The sequence below is a fragment of the Nannospalax galili genome, unplaced genomic scaffold, assembly GCF_000622305.1.
Source record: "Nannospalax galili isolate Female #2095 unplaced genomic scaffold, S.galili_v1.0 scaffold1191, whole genome shotgun sequence".
NCBI classification, from domain to species: Eukaryota; Metazoa; Chordata; class Mammalia; order Rodentia; family Spalacidae; genus Nannospalax; species Nannospalax galili.
Genome location: NW_008330570.1, coordinates 868,256 through 891,385, shown reverse-complemented (window position 1 = coordinate 891,385; position 23,130 = coordinate 868,256). Strand labels below are relative to the sequence as shown.

Sequence of the window (23,130 nt, the reverse complement as noted above, 5' to 3'; positions counted from 1 at the left end):
TAAAAAAAAAAAAAAAAAACGGCAAATTGAAATTTCCTCATGAAAGAGGTACACATGGTCAATAGGCACCTGAAAAATTGGTCAACACAGTCATTTGGAAGTGCAAATCTAAATTATACTAAGACTGAGGCGTAGGCTAGAGAGATGGCTCAGCGGTTAAGAGCACTGACTGTTCTTGCAGTGGACCTGGGTTCAATTCCCAGCACCCACATGGCAGCTAGGAACCATCCTTAACTCCAGTTCCACATGCAGGCAACACGCTCATACACATTTAAAAAAAAAAAGACTGAGGCAATCAAAAAGACAAAATACTGGGCCCAGAGGGTTGGCTCAGTGGGTAAAGGCATCTGCTGCCAAATCTGACAATCTAAGTTTTATCTCAAGGACCACATGGTGGAAAGAGAACCAATTCCCACAAACTGTCTTCTGACCTGACATGTGTATACCAACACAAACACACACGTACATGCAAATAAACATATATATAGATAGATAGATAGATATATAGAGAGATATATATAGAGATATATATAGATATATAGAGAGATATATATATAGAGATATATAGATATAGATATATAGATATAAAATTTTTCTGAATCAAATACAAACTATTGCATTCTGCAAGGAAACCTGCCTTGACCTTCCACATCACTCAACAATCAAGAAGGTGCCCCATGGACATGGCCACAGACCACTCCAATGAAGGAAATTCCCCAATTGAGGTTCCCTCAACCCAAGTGTGTCAAGTTGACACCAAAGCTATCCAGCACAAACACTTACTTTTTCTGTGTATATTGTATTTTCATTGCTACCAGAACTCTTAAAAAGATTGAAAAATAGAAAGCTCTATCTTCATTCACTTACTCAACACATTTTATTCCTTACCTAAGGCTCCAGAAACAAGAAAGGATTGAAGCAGAAATGGACCCTGCCCTTGTGGAAATTATATTCACATGGAGGAAAGAAGGTATTTAGACCCAGGACTGGGTTAACTGGTACAAAAGAGTTCTATGAGTGAAACCTTGTCTAGAGGTCAAGGCAGGTTTCCTTGCAGAATGCATTGCATTTGAGGTAAGGCATTTAGAGTATTGCAGAAGTAGCTCTCTGAAGAGTGGAGGAAGGACAGTTCCAAGGAGCAACACATGGGAAGGTGCTGGGAAGTAATTGAAGTTAGCCTCTGGCTCCAGGAGGAGCAAGTGCTAGGATTGGGAGCCTCATTTGGAAATTGCACCCGCTGATAGCTAAGCTCTCTTCCATAACTAGCCCTACCCAGCCAGAAGTATAGCCTTCTGTCCTTCTATACAACCATCTGTAGCTGATGACAGTATTAAATACATTCAAATACAATAAATGTGTATTACAATAATTTCTAAAGTGCTTTTAGGTATGTTATCACTAATTCTCTGCAGACCTTTGAGAGGATTATAAAGAGAAAGCAGCTCTGCCAGGTTATGACACAAATAGTGAGGACTTGAAACCACATCTGACCAAATTCTAGATTTGCTGTCCTGGACCAGATGATTTGGGACTGTTGGGGCCTACAGACTTTAATCTCATTGCATGACCATAAGCACAGCTTTCTTTTGTGAAATATGCTAAATACAACTTTGAAAAGCAGGGCAAGAGGTCAAAGGTGGAGAAGAGAGCCTGGCCCCTTTCTGGAAGCAGTAAGAACCTGTCCTTTGAGTCCTCAATGAAGTGTAGATCTTAGGTCAGCAGAGTGTCCCAATGTAGTATTTCTCTGTATATCTAAACAGAATGAAGAAGGGACTCTATGAAACCAGTGTCAACACTTTAGCTTAAAAGAATTTTAGAATGGGGGCATATGCCTTTAATCCCAGTACAGACGCAGAAGCAGATTTACATAGTGAGTTCCAGACCAGTTGTGGCTACAGGGAGACCCTGTCTCAAAAAGACCAAAAAAAAAAGAATTTTAGAAGCTGAGGGTTACTCGTGGGGCAGGTATAAAAATGGCATGACAGGACTGGGGATATAGCACAATTGCAGAGCAATCACCTAGCATGTATGAGACCCTACTTAGATCCCCAGCAGCAGAAGAAAAGGGGGGAGGGGGAAGATGACTGACAGGATCCTTTTAATTAAGCAGAATAATTGTAGAGTCCATAATTCTAGGATAGGTTTCTTGGATCACACTTGGAAGTACTTTTCTTTAGCTCTTGATCCTTCTTGAGACAGTGAACCTTTTATCAGACACAATGGGTTTGGCTCCGTTCTAATTTGTGCTTCTTTCAGAACACTAGTGGTCTGTACAAACAGCAGAAACAAGTGATGCTTTGCAAGTACAGAGCAAGCAGATATATTAGCTTGACCAGAAAAATAAAAGTGCTGGAAGAATTAATTCCCATTTCATCAGATTTTCTCCCATTCCAGTGTCCAGGAGTCCTGGGATTTAGAATACAGGAAACCTTCCTAGGCCACAAAAAATGGCTTCTATTTCTGATGGGCTGGTGTGTGACAGGCTTTGTGTGGGCAGCACCAGTTAGCTGCTTAGCTGCTTTTCTGCAGTGGAGAGTCTGCATCACTTAAATGTTGCTTTCCATTTCTACTCTGCCCAACTCTTGTGCTAGTAACTTGTTTGTCCCCACTTTCATGTGTGTTTGCTCTACCAAGACCTGTACTACAATTAGAGTAGGCCAGTTCACAAACAGTGACACTGAAACCTCAATTTATGGCGAGGTGGCACAGAAATGCTGGCCCCAAGAGTCAGTCCTTGGGCTTTGAGATAAAGCCTACTTTGTGCTACACAGAAGAACTCCTATAGATGAAAGCATCATTAGACGGTGACACAAAGACGGAATCTTGAGAAATTAAAAATTATTCTCTGGAACTTAAGTATCTTAGAAGCTTATCAGGTTTCCATTTTGAAAGGAAAACTAAGCACTAGTATTAAGTATATGTGTCTTTAATTTTCTGAGGGTAATATATACACTGCATTCAAATTCCAACTGATAAACATCAGTACATGGATTCCATGCCCCCACCTCCTCAAAATTGAATATCAAACCAGATAGCTTACTTCCCCACCATATGGTCTTGAGTTCCTTATCTGAGTCAGTTGAGTCATCATTCTTATAGTGGTCATTTCAACAACTTCCTTTTATTTCATGAGATTTCAAGAATCATGCTTTGTAATGCCTCATAGCCTGTCTTCACCTTTCCAGCCTTATTAATCACAGGCTAAACTGAAGCCATTTCTTTATGAGTATAACCACCTTCATGCTTCTTACATGCCCCTTGGTCCCATCATCAGAGAAATCCTTCCAAACATGTCAGAAGCTATTAATGGTAACTACTTTAAAATATATATATCATTTTTATTTTATGTGTGTGAGTATACTGCCTGCACATGTGTAGGTGCACCTATGCCGTGCAATGCCCGCAGAGGTCAGAAGAGAGTGTTGGATTCCCCTGGAACTGGAGTTATGGACAGTTATTAGCCACCATGTGGGTGCTAGGATGTAAACCCAGGTCCTCTGCAAGAGCAGCCAGTACTCTTAACCACTGAGCCATCTCTCCAGCCCTGGTGACTACTTGCCTAGAGCTAATCTCAAGTTGACTGACCTTTGGAGTTTGTGACCCTCTATGCTAATTCCTTAGTAAGATACTGCTCTGGTCTTTATTCTTTGTTTATCTTTGTTTTGAGACAGAGTCTCACTATATAGCCTAGACTGGCCTGAGCACTATCCTCAGCTACTGCAGACCTCTGTAGTTAATTTGCTGTGTTCTCTTGTTCATTGCCATATGCAGTCTCCTGCCTTGACTTTAGTGCTTTCTTCTCATCCTTTAAGACTTCAGGCCCTTCTCCTTGGTTGCCATGTAGACGAGCACTTCCTTTGCACTCCTTGCCAGGGTGTTGGGACCTCTTTGGCACTTGGTTGTGTGTGCAACTGGTCTCTTTTCTCCACTAAATTGTTTTTTCCCTCCTATGAATCTTAAGTGCTAATTGGAGCAATAGGTCTGTCAGAGGCAATTTTTTTTTTTTTTTTTTTGGTCTTTTTGAGACAGGGTCTCCCTGTAGCCCCAGCTGTCCTGGAACTCACTGTGTAAACCAGGCTGGCCTTGAACTACCAGAGATTCACCTGCCTCTGCCTCCCAAGTGCTGGGATTAAAGGCATGCGCCACCATGCCCGGCTAAAAGGCAATATTTTAACTACTAATGAAAGGGCAGGTCTGGAGTTGGTGAAGTCAGGGCTGTTGAGTTGCTGCAGTGTCACAAATATTACAATGTTACAAATGTATCCAAGAGTCCAAGGCATGGTTTTGTTTCCATGATTGTTTCTGTTTTCCCTTTTTCATGAAATGTGAGTGAAAAAGACTCTAGAAAAAGTATAGGAGCTGAGTGGACATGATAGCCAGTGCCTATAATCCCAACTCTCAGAAGGAAGTAAAAGAGCCTTTACTAGTTGGATAATTTGCAAAACAGCATTTATCTTTAATATATCATCAAGGTCTCTAGCTTTATATTTATGGATGATTCCTGCTTCTGTTAAGTTCTGCACTTTTCAGAAATTGATCTCCTTACTGAAAATCAGCTGGCCAGGCTGACTACAGCCATAATTGAGAAAATGGACAAGGCAGATCAGTGGAGACATTTCCAGGCTTCCTTCCCAAATGAGCAGATAGAAGGACCGACTTTCTTCTCACCTGAAAAGCAATGCTTCATGTTAAAATTAAGCCATAATGAGTTGGCTCTGTGAAATTTCTTTTAGACTCACCTTTAAAACTAGTGCCTCTGAAAACTGTCCACTCAGAATGTGGACAGGTAACTCAGATAATGAACAGGGAGACCTCAAAGGACAAATATCTTACCCAGGATTTCTTTCTAGGAATTAAAGAACAATCCAGCCCTGCTTAGTTCTGCCTTGCTTTCGATTCTAAAATGATTATCATACACCTGCCTGTACTGAATCTTCCACATACTGCCTGCTCGTTTTCTTTTTTATCTTATAAACGTTTATAAATATAAGCATTTTCAAATTGGTTTAATTTGAACATTCTTCTGATGTTAGCAATTATATTTTAAATGATAATTACTTAGCAAGTTAGAATTTAAAGTTGAAATCAAACTGGGAAAAATGCTCCCCATCAAACACACTCTATTTAAAGACTCATATACCTCTGAGCTTAGGCTTTAAATTGTCATCATCTTACCTTCCCTTGAAAGCTTTTGTAAAGATTTTTATTAAGGAAATTTTCAAGTATATATGAAAGTAGAAATAATGTAATGAACTAGTTCTAGTTTGTTAAAGCAATCTTTAATGTTTGATTTTATAATCCTAAATAAAGGTAGACAGTCATTTTGTTTTTCAAAAAATGACTACCTCAAAAATAAGTAGGGAATCTACAAGGATTTTTCTTATGAAAACTGTAATCTATTTTAGGTAATGGATTTTTTTAAAAAAAATAATTGAATAGGAGCCAGTGAGATGGTTCAACAGGTAAAGGGATTTGCCACACAAACCTAGTGACCTGAGTTTGATCCCCAGAACCTATGTAAAGGTGGATGGAGACAACTGATTCCACAAAGTTGTCTGCATGTCCACAAAGTAGTACACATGCTCACACATATATCATGCATACACACAAAAATAATTTTTTAAGTAACAGCAATGACAGCAGCTATTAACTGAATAAGTACTATTTGTCAGGTACAACTCCAGTCCTTGGGACTACATCAATGAAGAAAATCAAAATCTCTGCCCTCAGGGAGTTTGTATCCTAATGCAGGTTGGTTGGCAAACAAGTGAAATATGTACTGTGTGAAATGGCAAGTGCTGGAGAGAAACATTAAGTAGGAAAGGAGAGGTAGGGAGTAGTGGAAGAGGGTGGTCACAGTTGAAAATGGGGAAATCAGAGTAGGCAACACTTGAAGGAGAGCATGGCAAAATGGAGATGAGCCAGAGGTGCAAATGTCTAGATACTGGATCAGAGTGAGAGAATGGGGGCCAGTGGATCAAAGAGCCACTGAAGGCCAAGGACCATGTAGGGTCTTGCCAACAAATATAAAATGTTGGCTTTTGGATTCTAAGCAGAGAACATAATGCTCTTACGTGGGTATTGAAGAGATTTTTTTAAATTTTTATTTTATGTGTATGCATGTATTGCCTGCATGTAGGTAAGTGCACCTGTGTCATGCAATGCCCACAGAGGTCAGAAGAGGCTGTCGGATTTTGTGTTGAAAATAGATGTAAAGAAGGCAAATACAGAAGCGAGGAGACCTGACTGCAGTACTCTAGGAAGGAAATGACCAATTGGACCATCAGTGATGAGATTCTGTACACAGACTTAAGATATAGGCAAAGGTATTTGCAGGCGTATCAGATGCAGGGCATGAGAGAACACTAAAAATGACTGCCAGGTATTGGGCCTGAGCAACTGAAAGGATGGAATGGCCCTTAACATAGATAGGGAAGGAAAAAAAATTTGCTTCACTTTCTACCGGAAGTTTTAGATTCTCAGCAGACATCCAAATGAACTCAGGTCAGCTGCTGGATATATGTGGACATGAAATTTAGGAGAGAAGTTGGGGCTGAAGATAAGGTTTTAAATAATCAGCACATAGTCTTTAAAGTTAAGAGACTGAAAGATCATTACAACCCAGGTTTCTTAAATAGAGACCTTCACATTAAATAATAATCAAGTAGGGTTTATTCCAGGAACAAAGATGATTCAGTATTTGAAGTCTAGCAGTGTAATTAACCACAGTAACAGCAAAGCCATATGATTGCATCAATGGATACAAAAAATGTATTTGATTTTTAAAGATTCATGCTTATGGGTTTTTTTTTTTTTTTTTTTTTGGTCTTTTTTGAGACAGGGTCTCCCTGTAGCCCCAGCTGTCCTGGAACTCACTATGTAGACCAGGCTGGCCTTGAACTCACAGAGATCTGCCTGCCTCTGCCTCCCGAGTGCTGGGATTAAAAGTGTGCACCACCATGCCTGGCTGTTTATGCTTTTAAAATTGGAAAATGAGGCAAAAAGGAACCTCCTTACTGATTCAGTCAAAACCTAAAAGCAGTCCCATTGAGGTGAATAGTAAGGATTCCAGTTAGCATGCTGTTACTGTACTAGAGGTCCTAGCCAATGTGGTGAGATGCAAAAAAAGAAAAGTAAAGGTGTACTCTTTTAAAAAAGTATTATTTTTTATTTTATGTGTATGAGTGTATGCCTGCATGCATGTAAGTGCACCCATATCATGCAATGCCCACAGAGGTCAGAAGAGGGTGTCTGATTCCCCTGGAACTGGGGTTACAGATGGTTGTTAGCCACCATGTGTGGGATGGGAATCTAACCCAGGTCCTTTGCAAGAGCAGCCAGTATTCTTAACTGCTGATCTATCGCTCCAGCCTCAAGATGTATTCTTAAGAAACTGAATTAGAGGTTAAAGGTGGTAGTCAGCATAGCTTGTAGAAGACCCTAGGTTTCATCTATGGTTCCAAAAAGAGAGACAGGAAGGAAGACAGAGAACTAAATTGTGCTGATAATTAAGTGTATCCATGGGGTCTTGTTTACATTGATCTCATAATTGTTCTGTTAGGAATTGGTCTGAGTCACAGTTGCATAGCCATTACATAGCAGAGCTGAGCTTTAATTTCAAATCCTCTGGGACTGTTACCTGCCTTGATTTTTCCATTTGAAAACATATTAGTGTTTTAATTCTGATTTCCTTTTGAAAACACCATATCTCCTATGGTTCAGTGTCCATTCCTCTAGCCACATCTTGAAGGTCTTATGCCTTGATTATTTCAAACAGTCTTATCAATGGCCCAAATTTCCTCCCATTCAGAGAAAATACATCCTATTACCTGTTATCAGACAGATCCTGTACCATGTGGACTTGTCCAGAATTCCCTACATCCGGAGTTAGGGAGGAGGTAGAAGGTTTCTTCCACACTATTGATGTCTCCCTTTGCAGAGTGAGTGTAATCAACATAATTCTTCTGGTCTGCTTCTCTTCAGTACTCTTCCTCAATGCACTTGAAGGATTAACCTAGTCGGTGATGACTACTTTTGGCTTATTGGTTCTGCTTTCTTAGTTGTGAGGAACCAATCTATCAAAGCTTGATAGAGTTAAGATAGAGGATTTGTTCTCTTTATCCTTCACATAACCAGCAAGAAGCAATAAATTTAATGATAGTATCAACTCTGTGTACCCACACTTTCCCTTAGGACAGGGGATTGGCAAGCACAGTTAGGCCATTGCATAAAACTCTCTTATTAATAAAAAATGATGCTTGTTTATCAGCTTGCATTTTTGTCTCACTTCTCAAGAACCTAGATTAAGAACTTGAGTGTCATCTATTTGGCCACTGCAAAACCCCCACAGCTCAATTCCAACCTTAGGGCAGCTTCCAAAGCCTACTACATCTGTATCTTAGAAGAGAGGCTCAGGCTGTGCTGAGCTTGACTTCAGAGTACAGCTAAAACCCATGAAGCAGTCATAACTACTTTGCCACACATTCCCATCAGTCACAATGGCTCCCTATGCCAAGGCCCAGAAAGCAGGAAGAAGTGGATGGCCCAGGGCAGTGTCCCAATCTGTGGGGAAGTTGTATGGAGAGTGGACTCTCCATCCAACACATTCCTCATGAGAGGAGCCCTCTTCACACTCAGCACCACAATAAGCTTGACCTAAGTTTTGATCCTCACTTTGCAAATTCAGAAACTCAGTTCTGTCAGCTCATCCACTGATAATTAGGCTCTAGGGTATTCATTCATATGACACAATCACAAGAACCTGATTTACAATCCAGAATGTCAATCAGCCCATTTCAAATGGCAACTACAGCTTTCCTATGTTTGAACTACTTGTGACCCCTTTCTAAAACACCTGACTAGGATCTAGATGGCAGAAGTACCCAGCTATGAGAAAGTAGAGAAGTGGAATTGACAAAAGACTTGTTTCAATCCCAGTTCCTACCATGGACTTTGGTTTTACGCAAGTCTACTTGTAGCAAACTTCACAGGACTCCTGAGTAGTATGGAAGCACTTTTCAATATAAGTTCATGTACAAGAAACAGGGCATAAAGTTCTTTTCAGGGGTATATCCTCTGTTGTGCTTGCAGGTATGGAAAGGATTGGACTTGCATATGAATTAATACTGTAGAGAGCATGTTATATACTGAGAATAGGTTTGATTGCTGTTGTTGGGGTTTATTGTTTTGTTTTTTGGGGACAGGGTTTCAAGGATGGCCTTGAATTCACTATGTAGCCAAAAATGACCTTGAAATGCTGATCCTTCTGCCTCTATCTCCTGAGTGCTGGGATTAAAGCATACACCACCATTCCAGCTTTGCATGGTACTCTTTTCAACCAGAGTCAGTACTAGATTACTTGTCCTTTCCAAACAGGCAGAAGCTTATGCTCTGTGCTCATATTTCTGTGCTTCAGACATTTGCCTGAGCAACTTTCTCACAGTTATGGAGACTTACATCTATCTCTGGCTCTCTTGTGTTTTACAAAAAAAAAAAATTCAGAGTCAACAAAAAATTTTTTAAGCTATAGTATTACAAGAACCATTTTTGTAATTGACTTGAGTGGAACCTCAGGGAGTGCTTAATGACGCTTGGAGGCCATCACTTCTAAATGGAAATAGGGAATTTGACAATGGGATTACTTAACTGAGAGCTCTCTGAGGGCAGCTACAAGGGCTGTGTCTAAGAGAGCTTCCTGTGCCTAGTACCAGCATCTAAGGCCCAGGCAATCTATAGTTCTGTACATACCTATACAGTTATATACAGAGCATTACTGTAAACTCTACCCATAAGGGAACTGGCTCAAGAACAGTGAGTAGCTTGTCCAGGTTCAAGAGCTAGAAAGTATGAGGGCCATACCTGGACCCAGGCAGTTTGAAACAAATTATGTTACACTGTAATAGAGTATACAATAAGTATACTCAATGTTAGGAAGAATTGTATGTCTGTGTCTGTTTTTCACTACTATGATGAAATATCTAACAAATAATTTTAGGCAGTAAGGAGTTCTTTGGTTTATGGTTTCTTTGAAAATTTTTTAAGCATTAAAAAAATATTTTATTATTTTTATTTTATGTGTATGAGTGTATTGCCTGCACGTATGTAAGTGCACCCGTGTCATGCAATGCTGTGGAGATCAGAAGAGGGCTTTGGATTCCCCTGGAACTGGAGTTAAGGACAGTTCATAGCCACCATGTGGGTGCTAGGAATTGAACCCAGGTCCTCTGCAAAAATAGTCAGTGCTCTTAACCACTGAGCCATCTCTCCAGCCCTCTTTGAAATTTTTAAAAATTATTACTCTGTGTGTGTGTGTGTGTGTGTGTGTGTGTGTGTGTTTCTGAGTATAAGCTCTCTCCTATCTTATTTTTAAGGTGGGGTTACTTTTGTTCCTACCACGCTGCATACTTGAGGTTAACTGGCCTGCAAGTTTCCAGGCAATTCTGTCTCTGCCTCCCATCTCACTGTAGGAGTGCTGGGATTACAGATGTGCACCACTGCACCTGAATTTTTATGTGGGTTTCAGGGATCAAACTCGGTTCATCAGGTTTGTGCAGCAAATGCTTTGACCCACTGAGCCCTGGCTCATGGTTTCAAAGGGTTCGGTACATGGTTGCTTGGCCTCAAGCACTGAGGCAGAACATCATACAGCATTGGGAGCATGTGGGAGCTCATCTTGTGGCAGACAGGGAGCAGACAGATGAAGGGATGGGGGACACTGTACAACTTTCAAAGGCATACCTACCCTGGGACCTGCTTCTGCCAGGTAGGTACTACTGTCTAAAGTTTATAGCACCACTAACTGGGGAGCAAGCAGTCAATGTGGAACCCTATAGAGACATTTCATATTAACTGTAACATTCTATCCCTAGCCCCCAAAGGCTTGTGGTCATCTCATAACGCAAAATGCATTTAGTCCAACATGATTCAAAAGTCCAAATTTAAAGTCCCTTCTAAGACTCAAACTCTTAACTAAGCCCGTTGTAAAATCAAAAAGTTATATATACCCAAGATACAACAACATAGAGTAAGCATTCTCCTTCCAGAAATGAGAAGAATGGGGGAATAATAATGGAGGATTGGACTAAAGCAAGACAGAAACTCAGCAGGACAAACATTAAAGCCCATAGCTCAGTGTCCAGGATTGGGAGCATGTGGTGCCATGATGTGACCTCCACCAGGCTTGGGAGTCCTGCTCCTCTGGCCTTGCCATTTGCACAATGTGTGGCCGCTCTGGGGGAGTGGCTCCACAGGGGCTTTCCTCAACAGGTGTTCCACATTCCTAGCATCTTCATCATCCTAGGGTCTTTGTTGCAGTTTAGCTTCGCCCTCACAGCTCCATGAACCATCCTCTCAGGGGCCACCCATAGAGACCTTGTCACAAATTTCCTAGCTTCCCAGGTCTTCCTTGGAAACTAGGATTGAAGCCTTCATGATCCCATAACCCTTGTATTCTGGACACCTGAAAATCTCATGTCACATGAATGATGCCAAAGTCTGCCACCAGCTTGAGTGTAGCTAGGCTATTGCTGTAGTAGCCTCTGAGTGCCTGGGCTGTTGAGTCCAAGGAAGCACTTCACTAGGTGGTCCTGAGCTTACAGACACCAAAGGAGCTGTCTTCTCAAAGCAAAGGCTTTCAAATGAGTTAAAATCTTCACCCACTTAATCCTGCCCTGGGTGGGAATCAGCTAATTCCTGAGATGAACTCAAGACATCTTTTCTATTGTCCTAGTGCTAAATAACTTGCTGTATTAAGACAGGCTGGCCTCAAACTCACAGAGATCTGCCTACTTCTGCCTCCCAAGTGTTGGGATTAAAGCTGTATATCACCATGCCAAGGACTACTTGCTGTCTTTTTAATGACACCATTTTCTCTGTGTCTGAAGCTTTAGTTGATATCCTTTTCTGCCAAATTTCATGATTTCTGCCAAACATCTATCTACCTTGCTTTTTGCTCCCAGTTTTCACTGTAAACCTGGATAAAAGCCACCAGCAATAGTGATACCACAGCCTGAATGCTATGCTGAATTTATAATAAACTTTTTCTCTAGGTCACTTTTGGTCGTGGTGTCTGTCATAACAACAGAAAGCAAACTTGGACACTGGTGTTCTGAGCATCTATTAGGCTATGTTTATAGCATTTCTAGGATTTTTCTAGTCTGTGTCTCCAAATTTCCAAATTGCTTCCACAAATCAGTTTCAAAGACTCAAGAACCACATGGTCAGGTTTAGTCACAGCAAGAACTCCACTTCTCTGGCACCAAAATTTGTACCATTCAGGGCTCTCAAAAGGAACAGAACCAAGAGAATATTATATATATATTTTATACATATATGTATATATTTGTGTAGTCATAAAAGGGGACCTATTGAATTGGCTTACATGATTAGAGGCTGATAGTCCAACAACAGTCATCTGCATGCTGAGGAAGCAGAGAACCAGTAACTGCTCAGTCCAAGTATCTGGAAGCCTCAGAACAATGGGAACCAATGAAGAAATTCCAGTGTGAGGTTGAATGCTTGAAAGCGCCATGGGGGATGAACAGTGTGAATCCACTTGGGAAGGCTGAAGAAGCTGGAGTCTGATATCTAAGGGTAATGGTGGCAGTAACAGACACACTCGCTAGAACAGAGTTCACATGCATGGGCTGATTCCTCTTCCACTTTTATTCTGCTTGCCCCCGCCCCCAGACTACTGGATGGAGTTGTACACATTCAGGGTGAGCCTTTCTCCTCCCAAAGTTGCTTTCTCACCTGTCAATCTGGTCTGGAAATGCCTTCATAGAGACACAGAAGTGTGCTTTTACTAATCCCTTAGACATCTCTCAGTTCATCTCTTAACCATCACAACCTCCTTCTAACTTCAGAGGAAAAAAGATTAATTAGTGGTCAATGTCAACTTCTTCCTCTTCCAATCTGTTCACTTGTTCAGATCTACACTCCCCGCCCCTTTCCTCAAGAATCAAAAAGTTTTCCCTCACTCAGTTCAAGTTCAGTCCTTCCCGATGTCCTTGACTTCATCTCTTCTTATTTTCTTAGGGTCTTGTAGGTTTTGTGTGTGTGTGTGTGTGTGTGTGTGTGTGTGTGTGTGTGTGTGTACATGCATACGCACATCAGTTACTCCCTTTAGTAATTTTAATATCTCTTCTTCTTACACTCTGCCTTACCCATTATCTTGCTCGAACATTAAGAAAATTCCCCCCATGGGACTCAGAATGCATCTTTCCAGTTTCTACTCATCACCTCTTTTCCATTTTGAACTTCCTGCAACAGTCCCCAGCTCTCCCACTCCCAGTCTTATTTCAATAAACTACAGTCTAATTTCTACCCTTATTCTCTTTAAACTGCTTTCACTGGGTTTGCCAGTGCATTCCCAATTGTTAAAGTATTATCAGTTATTTACTGGATTCTAGTCTGCTTTTGATTGCTCTCTTACCTATTCATGTGGATTCTTGGGCTTGGCTCTGCGCTCAGCATTCTATCAGTTCTGCCTGGAAGACTCTATCCTCTCTCCCAGATTCAAGTGAAAAGGAAAATCTTAGTATCTAGGCTCGTCTCAGAATGGCATCTAAGGAGTAAACACTTCTAGCCATAGAAAGGAACTGTTTATCTGTCTCCTGTTAGGTGCTTAGCTAACTGAAAACTTTTTTTTCTTTTACAGGAATGTTTTTATTAAACTTTTCTTTATTCATCATGTGTATGCATGTGTGTCTATTTGAGTGTATGCCATGCATATGCTAGAGGCCAGTGGAGGTGTCAGATGCTCTGGAGCTAGAGTTACAGGCAGTCATAAGCCATCTGACACTGGTGTTAGAAACCAAACTTAGGTTCTCTAGAAGAGCAGTAAGTGCTCTTAACTACTGAGCATCTGCCCAGCCCTGACAAAAACTGATTTTCTTATTTCTATAATTTGGGTTAGTGTCCTCCAAAAGCCCACATGCTAAAAATTTGGTCCCTAGAGTAGCCCTATCGGAAGACAGTGCAACCTTTAGGAGACACAGCCTAATTGGGGGGGGGGGCGGTCTTTAGGTCACTGGGAACATGTCCTTGAAGGGGATTGTGTGACACCAGCCTCTTCCTTGTTCTCTTTGAGCTTTCTGACCATGAGGTAAGAAGTTTGCTTCACCACACATTCCTCACCTTTGCCACCTAGGATTGCCACCAAAAGCCATAAGTCTGGAGCCAGAGAGAGGGCTCAGTGATAAGAGCACATACTCCTTTTCCAGAGGACCAGAGTTCAATTCTCAGCGTAGCATCCACATCAGGTGGCACACAACTACCTGGAACTCCAGCTACTGCAGGATCCCACACCTCTGGCTTCTGCAGGCACATGCACTGAACATGCACATACCCACAAGTAGACACACACATAAACATAGTTAAAAATAAACCAAAGGCCGGGCGTGGTGAAGCATGCCTTTAATCCCAGCATTCAGGAGGCAGAGGCAGGCGGATCTCTGTGAGTTCAAGGCCAGCCTGGTCTCCATGGTGAATCCAGGACAGCCGGGGCTACAGGGAGACCCTGTCTCAAAAAGACAAAAAAAATAAACTGAAAACATTTTTTTAAAAGCCATGGATCCTTCCCATCTTCTACTGGAACCTCTAAAACTATGAGCCAAAGTGAATGTGTTCCTTATAAGCTAAGTATCACAAGTGTTTCATTATAGTAATAAGAGCAAATATCTTAATATTTGCAACTTTTTTTTTTTGTTTTTTGAGACAGGGTCTTGCTGTGTTACCCAGACTAGCCTTAACTCAAGACAAACTCCTGCCTCAGCCACCCCAGTGCTAGGCTTATAGTCATGGGCCACCACTCCTAACTTTAATTGCTTGTAAAGCCTGTCACAGGATACATATAATAGGTGTCTGTTGAACAAATTATTCCATATAAACTTTGCTTCACAAATGTTCCATCAGTTTCTGTTGATATGTATAAATGTTTACAGAAATATTTTGAGTACTGTACAGCAGGAAACAATTTTTGGCTGGGTAAGACTTGGTGAAAATGATAGTGTCTGAATAAAGTTCAGAAGCAGGAAAGGGAGGGGAAGAAGAATAACATTCTATTACTAGGCTAGAGACTGGAGGACAGCAAGGAAATGAAAGGAGAAAGGGAAAAGGGGAAGTGGGAAGAAAAGAGGAAAGGAAAGGGAAGAACGGAAGTCAAAGGCGGCATTCTAAGCCTGGGTGATTAGAGGAACTCTATTATTCCTAATCAAAAAAATCTTCTCTTTGAGCAATGACCATTAGACAGTATTGCAGCTTACCGACCTTCCTCACTTAAACACATCATCAACAACAACAGTAATAATAGGAAATATTATTAATGACTTTAATTTGAATTTGTGTTTGCTCTCAAAAAACCATCATAACTGGAAGGGAAAAGCACATCAACACTGAGAGGAGTACACGATGCTTCAGGATGGATGGCATTCTACTTCTGGACCCAGCTAGCACCCAGTTCTACCAAGGTAGCAATCATTTGAACAACCGGAACTTTTTCAAGTACTGGCTCACTTCTTCCTTGGGGTAAGGCCGGAGCGCAATGCAAGTGGCGATGTCCTCTGGCTGCTCAAGCCACAGCATGTGGTCAATGTTCTTCTCCTGCAGGGTTCCAGTCAGCTCCTTCAGGGTACTCTCATCTGGGGCCTACAAGTTGCAAAACACAGAACACAGACTCAGTAGCCCATTTAGGAAGTATCAGAAGGTCACCAAAAGGTGAAGGGGGCTGTTAACGGAAACTGGAGAAATGGCTTTACCAAGGAACTGTCCCCTGGCTTCCCTCTCTGTGGGATCCTCCATGGTTCCCAATATTTTTATGGCTGAAGCCCATAACAGCTTGCCCCAGTCCTTCAGCCAACTATAAGCTAACCATTGGAAGGAGTTCTACAATTACATGCCCCTTCCTCTCTCACTGTCTTCCTATCAGGCCCAAATCTACTGCTGATTGAGAATAAAGCTGTCATCTCAAAGGGAGTAAGAGACAGTTTATTCTGAGTGAAATATGAACGAAATATGGCCTAGGAACACAGATTCAGGTTGCCCTGAATAACAAGTTCCAAGGTAGGAATGGTTTCATGAACTCTTTATAGTTATAAAACAAAAGAAAGGCTTTTGCCAAATACATTGGTAGGGACTGCAGGTAGGTGGGTTGCAGCAAAGGAAAGAAACTACTATAGATTTTAGATACTGTTTGATGACATTCCTAGCTTTGGGGTTGATGGAAGCTAACGGACTCTTTAAGAATTCATTCAGGGGCTGGAGAGATGGCTTAGCGGTTAAGAGCACTGACTGCTCTTGCAGAGGACCTGGGTTCGAGTCCCAGCACCCATATGGCGGCTATAAACCGTCCTTAACTCTAGTTCCCGGGGGAACCGAAGCCCTCTTCTGACCTCCACAGCATTGCACGACACAGGTGCACTCACCTACATGCAGGCAATACACTCATACACATAAAATAAAAATAATAAAATGTTAAAAATAAAAAAGAATTCATTCAGAGGTTTTACCTGATGATGTTAGGTGAGATATGGAGGTGGGCAATGAATGACCTTTTAAAAAAAATTTTATATGTTTGAGTGTTATGCCTGCATGTAGCTAAGTGCACCTGTGTCATGCAATGCCCACAGAGGACAGAAGAGGCTGTCGGATCCCCTGGAACTGGAGTTACAGACAGTTGTAAGCTGCTATGTGGGTGCTGGGTCGAACCAGGTCTTCTGCAAGAATAATGATCTTAACCGTTGAGACATCTCTACAGCCCCCCAATGAATGACTTTTAAAGAAACCGGAGGGACTGGAGAGATGGTTTGGTGGTTAAGAGCAGTGGCTGCTCTTGCAGAGGACTGGGGTTTGATTCCCAGCACCTACATGGTAGCTAACAACAGTCTGTAACTCAAGTTCCAGGAGAATCCAACAGGCTCTTCTGACTTCTGTGGGCTTTGCATGATACAGGTGCACTTACATACATGCAGACAATACACTCATACACATAAAATAAAAATAATAAATAAAACATTTAAAAAACAAGTAAATGAAACCAGAGATAACCCAAGATAATTTGGCTATGGATCTGCAACGCTCCAGTTCTCCACAACCGTGAAGTTCTAATCAATCAGCCTTGGAGATTCTTTAACATAGGTGTGGCTTTTTAAAAAATTTTATTGAGCTTTTGTAATTTCATACAACAGTTCTTAATCAAATTTAGACCCTCCTCCCCCATCCATGCCTCCCATTCCCCCAAGTGTGGCTTTTTTCTAAGAACTTTAGTTCACACTAGAAAGGCTTGCCTTCTGCTAGTATACTCTCTCTTATTGAAGGGAAAACAAACTATCACTAGTACCCTTCTAAAACATGTGAGCCATGGCACACATTTGGAAGTCAGAGGACAACTTGGAAGCATCAGTTGTCTCCTTCTACCATGTGGGTACTAGGAATTGAGCTCAGATTTTCAGACTTGGCAGTATGCACCTTTACCCACTGTCCTAATTTGCTTTTCTGTTGCTGTAATAAAACACTCTGACCAAAAGCAACTTGGGGAGGAAAGGGTTTATTTCATTTAACAAGTTACAGTACATCATGGAGGGAAGCCAAGGCAGGAGCTTGAAGCAGAGGCCACAGAGGAATGCTGCTTACTGGCTTGTTCCTAGGCTCAAGTTCAGCTGCCTTTCTTATATAGCCCAGACCCACCAGCCTAAGGATGGCACCTCCCACAATGGACTGGGCCCTTCTACATTATTTAGCAATCAATAAAATGTCCCACAAACATGCCCACAGACCAATCTAATGTTGGAAAGTCCTCAAATAAGGTTCCCTTTTGGTGTGTTGTCAGTGAATATTAGCATCACACCCGCTGAGCCATCTCACTGGTCCCTACAACCTTCTAAAAATGTTTTTGGAGTACACATTTCAGGAGGCTCATGCTGATTCCATTTCAGGCAGAAGCCTAGGCTCTGGCAGTCTCAATGCATCAATTAAAGAGATAGATAATAGTGAAAAGCAGAGAGAAGAGATTTAATCAATGTGACACATTGGGAAGAACAGATAAAGGGTTCAGTGACCCCGAGTCCATCTTCAGGGTGCTGTCTAGGGGAAGGGGCAGCAGGAATGCATCATTAAGTAGTCCTGGTGGAGGTGGGATGACAGTGAATCTGTTAATTATGGTCATCTCCAGACAATCTACTCTGGGGTTCAGCCCTAGATACCTGTTCTCATTTTGATGGTGATCTGTCCTGCATGCTTCTTGTTGCTTGGGGGTGTACAGTCCCTTGTTACAAAGATGTTTATGGATCAGTCCTGCCATTCCTGGAATCCAAGGTGACCAAAAGGAAAGCTTAAGGACATGTCTCAGCCTTGAGGGGGATGACATAGGTTAGGAAGAGTCAAGGAATCGAAGCCAAAGGAAGGGGACACAAAACAAAATCAGAGAGGCCAAGCTTTCATCCTGTTTTTAGATACTTTGTGAGCCCAAACAAGGACTCAATGCTTTTCGCAAAAGCATTAGTTAGGTAGCTAGGTAGAAATTAGCAGGCTTGGAGGTCTTTGAAGATGGAACCCCCTCATAACCACCTTCAGGTCCCACTTCTGTGTCTCTGTAAACAATTTAATTTTTAAAATTTTTTTTATTTATTATTTTTATTTTATGTGTATGTTATGCCTGCATGTAGGTCAGTGCACCCATGTCATACAATGTCCGCAAAGGATAGAAGAGGCTGTTGGATCCCCTGGGACTGGAGTTACTGACAGTTGTTAGCTGCCATGTGGGTTCTGGGACTCGAACCCGGGTCCTCTGCACGAAACAACCGGTGTTCTTAACCGCTGAGCCATCTCTCCGGCCCCAAACTAATTATATGGAAAGGGAAAGCATCATAATTTCTCTCCTTAAAATTTAAAATACCATCTGATGGGATAGTTACAGATTAGACAAAGGGGAGGAAGATGGCAGTGGCAGGACTTTGTTGAGACCAACCAAGGGAAAACTATTTCTTCCTGGTAAAACATGACTATTCTGAAAAATATTTTTACTAATTTTTAGAGAATTTCATACAATGTATTTTGATCATATTCACCCCAACCCCTTCCCTTAACTCCTCCTAAATCCACCTCCACCTCCCTATCCCCCTTCCCCTTCTGTCCTCTCCTGTTGTGTGGTTTTTAAATAACTCATTGGCTGGGCATGGTAGCACACACCTTTAACCTAGCACTCAGGAGGCAGAGGCAGGCGGATCTCTATGAGATCAAGGCCAGCCTGGTCTGCATATTGAGTTCCAGGCAAGATGGGGCTACAGGGAGACCCTGTCTCAAAAAACAAAAGAAAAAACCCTACTGACTCCAATTTGTACTGTCCATATACTCCTGGGAGGGAAGTACTGTCCATATAAGCCACAGGAGGGGAGTCTACCTACAGTGGGCCACACCCTTGAAGAAAACTGATGTTCCACCTCCCAAAAGCCATCAACTCTCCATAGCTTCTCAGGTGTGGGGGCTCAAGATGTGGCTCTTCTTCTTTAAAAAAATTTTAAAAGTTACATTTATTTATTGTGTATGTGCCTGCATGTACACACACACACAGGTCAAAAGGTAACTTGTGAGAATCAGTTCTCTCTGTCATGTGGGTCCAGGGATCAAACCCAGGCTATCTCACCAGACTTTCAATTCCTTTTATTTTTTTATTTATTTGTTTGGTCTTTTTGAGAGAGGTTCTCCCTATGGCCACAGCTGGTCTGAAATTTACTATATAGACTAGGCTAGCCTTGGGCTCACAGAAATCCACTTGCCTCTGCTTCCTGCATGCTGGGATTAAAGGCATGTGCCACTACCTGGCTCAATTCTTTTTAATCTACTCTATTACATGATGTTTAGTCAACAGAATAGGATCTAAATTCTAACTCTTGCTCTGGATGGAACATGACTTTCTGAAATGCCAAGAAGATTAAAAGATTACTATCTAAGGGCTGAAGAGATGGCTTAGCAGTTAAGAGCACTGACTACTCTTGCAGAGGACCTGGGTTTGATTCCCAGCACCCACATGGTGACTAACAACCATCCATAACTCCAATTCCAGGGGATCCGACACCCTCTTCTGACCTCTGGCAGGCATTGCACAACATGACTGTACTTACATATATGCAATACACTCAGATACATAAAATAAAAATAATAATAAAACATTTTTAAAGCTTACTAACTAACAGGAGACTTCTAGTGAAGAACATCTTATTTTCCCATCCCTTATAAGCATAGAGACATGGCTCAGTGCTTAAGATTCTGAACCCCAGAGGACTGGGGTTCACTTCCCAGCAGCACCCATGTTGGGTGGCCCACAACTCCAACTTCAGGGTATCTGATCTGACACCCTCTTCTGGTCTCCAAGAGCACATGCACTCATAGGCACCCCACACACACATACACACATAATTTTTTTTTAATCTTTAAAAATTAAAAAATAGTTAATCCAACGCTACCTGGATGGGAAAACACCCCTCAGAAAGCTGTCAGTTCCAGAGATGTTAGAAAGCAATCTTAAGCTGAGGTAATCATAAGTTGGCACCATGGTCCCTTTAGCCATTGTCTACTCTCACTTCTGTTTACCCCCTCAATGGTCTCTCTGGCCATCGTCTGTTCGTCTCCCTGAGAGTGTGTTCCTGTGCCATGGTCCTTTGGTCATTGCCCACTCTCACTCTTGAGAATGCTTTATATGATTCTGCAATAAACTTCATTTTCTACACATTTTTGTTTTTGTTGTGTTTTTGAGACAGGGTCTCCCCAGTTGACCTGAAACTCACTAATGTAGACCAGGCTGACCTTGAACTCACCTAGAGATCCGCCTGCCTCTGCCTCCCTGGAATTAAAGGTGTACACCACAACACCTGGCTTCTACAATATTTTTATGTGTCTCATATGAATTAAATGGCGATCACAATGATCAGAGAGATTTGGGGAGGCCAGAGAAATCTCAGTAATAAAAGAAGCTTCTAAGTGCCTGTTACAGTGTTAAAATTCTCACTCAGAAATAATTATGTTATTTCTCACAAGATGCCCCCACCATGATGGTAGAAACAACTAAGATAACTGGCAGCTTCTCTTACCAAGTTAGAGAATATTAGAATTGTCACTCAGTCACCAAGTCGTTCCAGCAAAGCCTCATCAACTCTCTCTAGCTGCATTGGGCATAATACATTGGGTCAAATGAGTCTCTGAGTCAGACTATGGGGTTTCAAACTTGCTCTGCCGCCTGCCAACTGTATGACCTTTGATAAATTATGTGGTTTAGCTGGGGCTATTTCCTTTGTGAAAGAGGAATAACAATGATTCCTTAGCGTATGGCAGAAAAGTAGGGACTGGAGAGAGGAGCATCAAAATTAACATATGAAAGAAGCCAGTTAGAGATCTGGAAACCCTTTCTCATGTGAGTTACATACAACACACAATGGATGTGTGGGAAAAGTCTGTGATATACCAAGGTTAGGGAAGCAAGTGCTATGTAAATGACCTGTAAAGGTCATGATATTCATGGCCCAGCATCTTTGAAAAGTGTGTCTTTTCTTAGCTTGCTCATGTACGCCTATTCTCTGTAGTGTCCTTTTCTTTCTTAATAAATGGTCTCTATTACTAACCATGTGCCCTGGTACAATTCTCTGTCCTGGGACACAAGAACCTGGAATCTTCAATGGGTGCCACCAGGACTCAGAACTGTGCCTATCACAGTAATAGGATCCAATGAATTAGACTAGGACCTGTGCCTGAGACATGCATGAACAAATATAGTTAATCTTGACATTTATTGGTCCTATGGCTATAATAGCACCTCCATTTAACCAGTAATTATTCCTAAGTCCTTTTCTTTAGTCATAGCTGACAACTTGGAATCATCAGAAGTCTTTTAGGTCAGTGTGGGCTTCAGATATCTCATCTGAGAAAAAGAGGTCTTGAATCAGGTATGTATGAAAGACCCCTTTTTATGAAAAGAATATAGGGCTGGAGAGATGGCTCAGTGGTTAAGAGCACTGGTTGCTCTTGCAGAAGACCTGGGTTCAGTTCCCAGCACCCACATGGCAGCTAACAACCATGTAAATCCAGTTCCAGGGTATCTGATGCCCTCTTCAGGCCTCAAGGATATTTCATGCACATGGTGCAATTACATACATGCAGGCAAAGCATTCATACACATAAAATAAAAATAAATGTTTTTTAAATATAAATGAAATTCAAGCTGGGCGTGGTAGTGCACATCTTTAATCCCAGCACTCAAGAGGCAGAGGCAGGTGCATCTCTGTGAGTTCAAGTCCAGGCTGGTCTACATAGTGAGTTCCAGGACAGCTGGGGCTACAGGGAGACCCTGTCTCAAAAAGACCAAAAAAAAAAGAACATGCCATATCCAAATAAACACACATTTCACTTCACCTTACGGTTGCCACCAAAGCAGTAAAGAACTCTGTGTCCATATCCCTTCTGAGTTGGTTTACAAAGGCGGTGGTACTTTTAGGCACAGCTTTAAAGCGCAGGCCAATCACTGGTAAAGACCAGGATACACTCCGCCAGCTTCTCCCTCCCAGGAATTTACGAAGGGACGCCGGAATGACCACTTTTTGGGGAGTCCAAGTAAGTGCTGCGATGCTTGTAACAGCAAGTTCGATATTCACTCTTCACTCAGACCCTGCCCAGAGCTCGAGCCCCAGAGCTTAACCCCGAACCTAGTTATAGACTCCTACACTCAAAACTCACCCACCCCAGAAGTCAGAGTTCTGATTCAAAACCACACCCATTTCCTCTCTTGCGTCCTCAGCTTCCCTCCCGCACCGCCCAGACAGCTCACCTCGAGAACGACCTTGCGCATGCGACCTAGGTCCCGGAGGTAAGCCACTGTGTGTGGGTGGTCTCGATGAAGGTGCAAAGCTGCGGTGGCTGCGTGACAAGCTTGTGCTACCAATGCGCCCGCAGGCCAGGAGAACGGAGCCTGCGATAGGTCCTTTCGTAGCACTAAATACTGTACCAAGATCTGCGGCTCCGCCCCTGAGGCCGCCATCTTCCAGACCATCAGACTAGCCGGACCTACTCTGCGGTGCATGCTGGGATTAGGGTGGAGCCATGGCCGCCGCCATGTTTTTGTACGGCGGAGACGCGAAGCATGCTGGGAGC

The 23,130-nt window shown here is 42.1% G+C and overlaps 1 protein-coding gene across 1 annotated transcript; it reads right to left on the bottom strand.

Moving 5' to 3' along the window:
* Window positions 1-15,304: 15,304 nt before the first annotated feature.
* On the bottom strand, window positions 15,305-23,094 carry Ptrhd1 (peptidyl-tRNA hydrolase domain containing 1). Its single transcript, XM_008848666.3, has 2 exons — window positions 22,808-23,094; window positions 15,305-15,645 (listed from the first exon to the last, which is right to left on the bottom strand). Exons 1-2 carry the CDS (start codon window positions 23,057-23,059, stop codon window positions 15,475-15,477), a joined length of 423 nt encoding a protein of 140 aa, XP_008846888.1. The 5' UTR covers window positions 23,060-23,094; the 3' UTR covers window positions 15,305-15,474.
* Window positions 23,095-23,130: the final 36 nt, after the last annotated feature.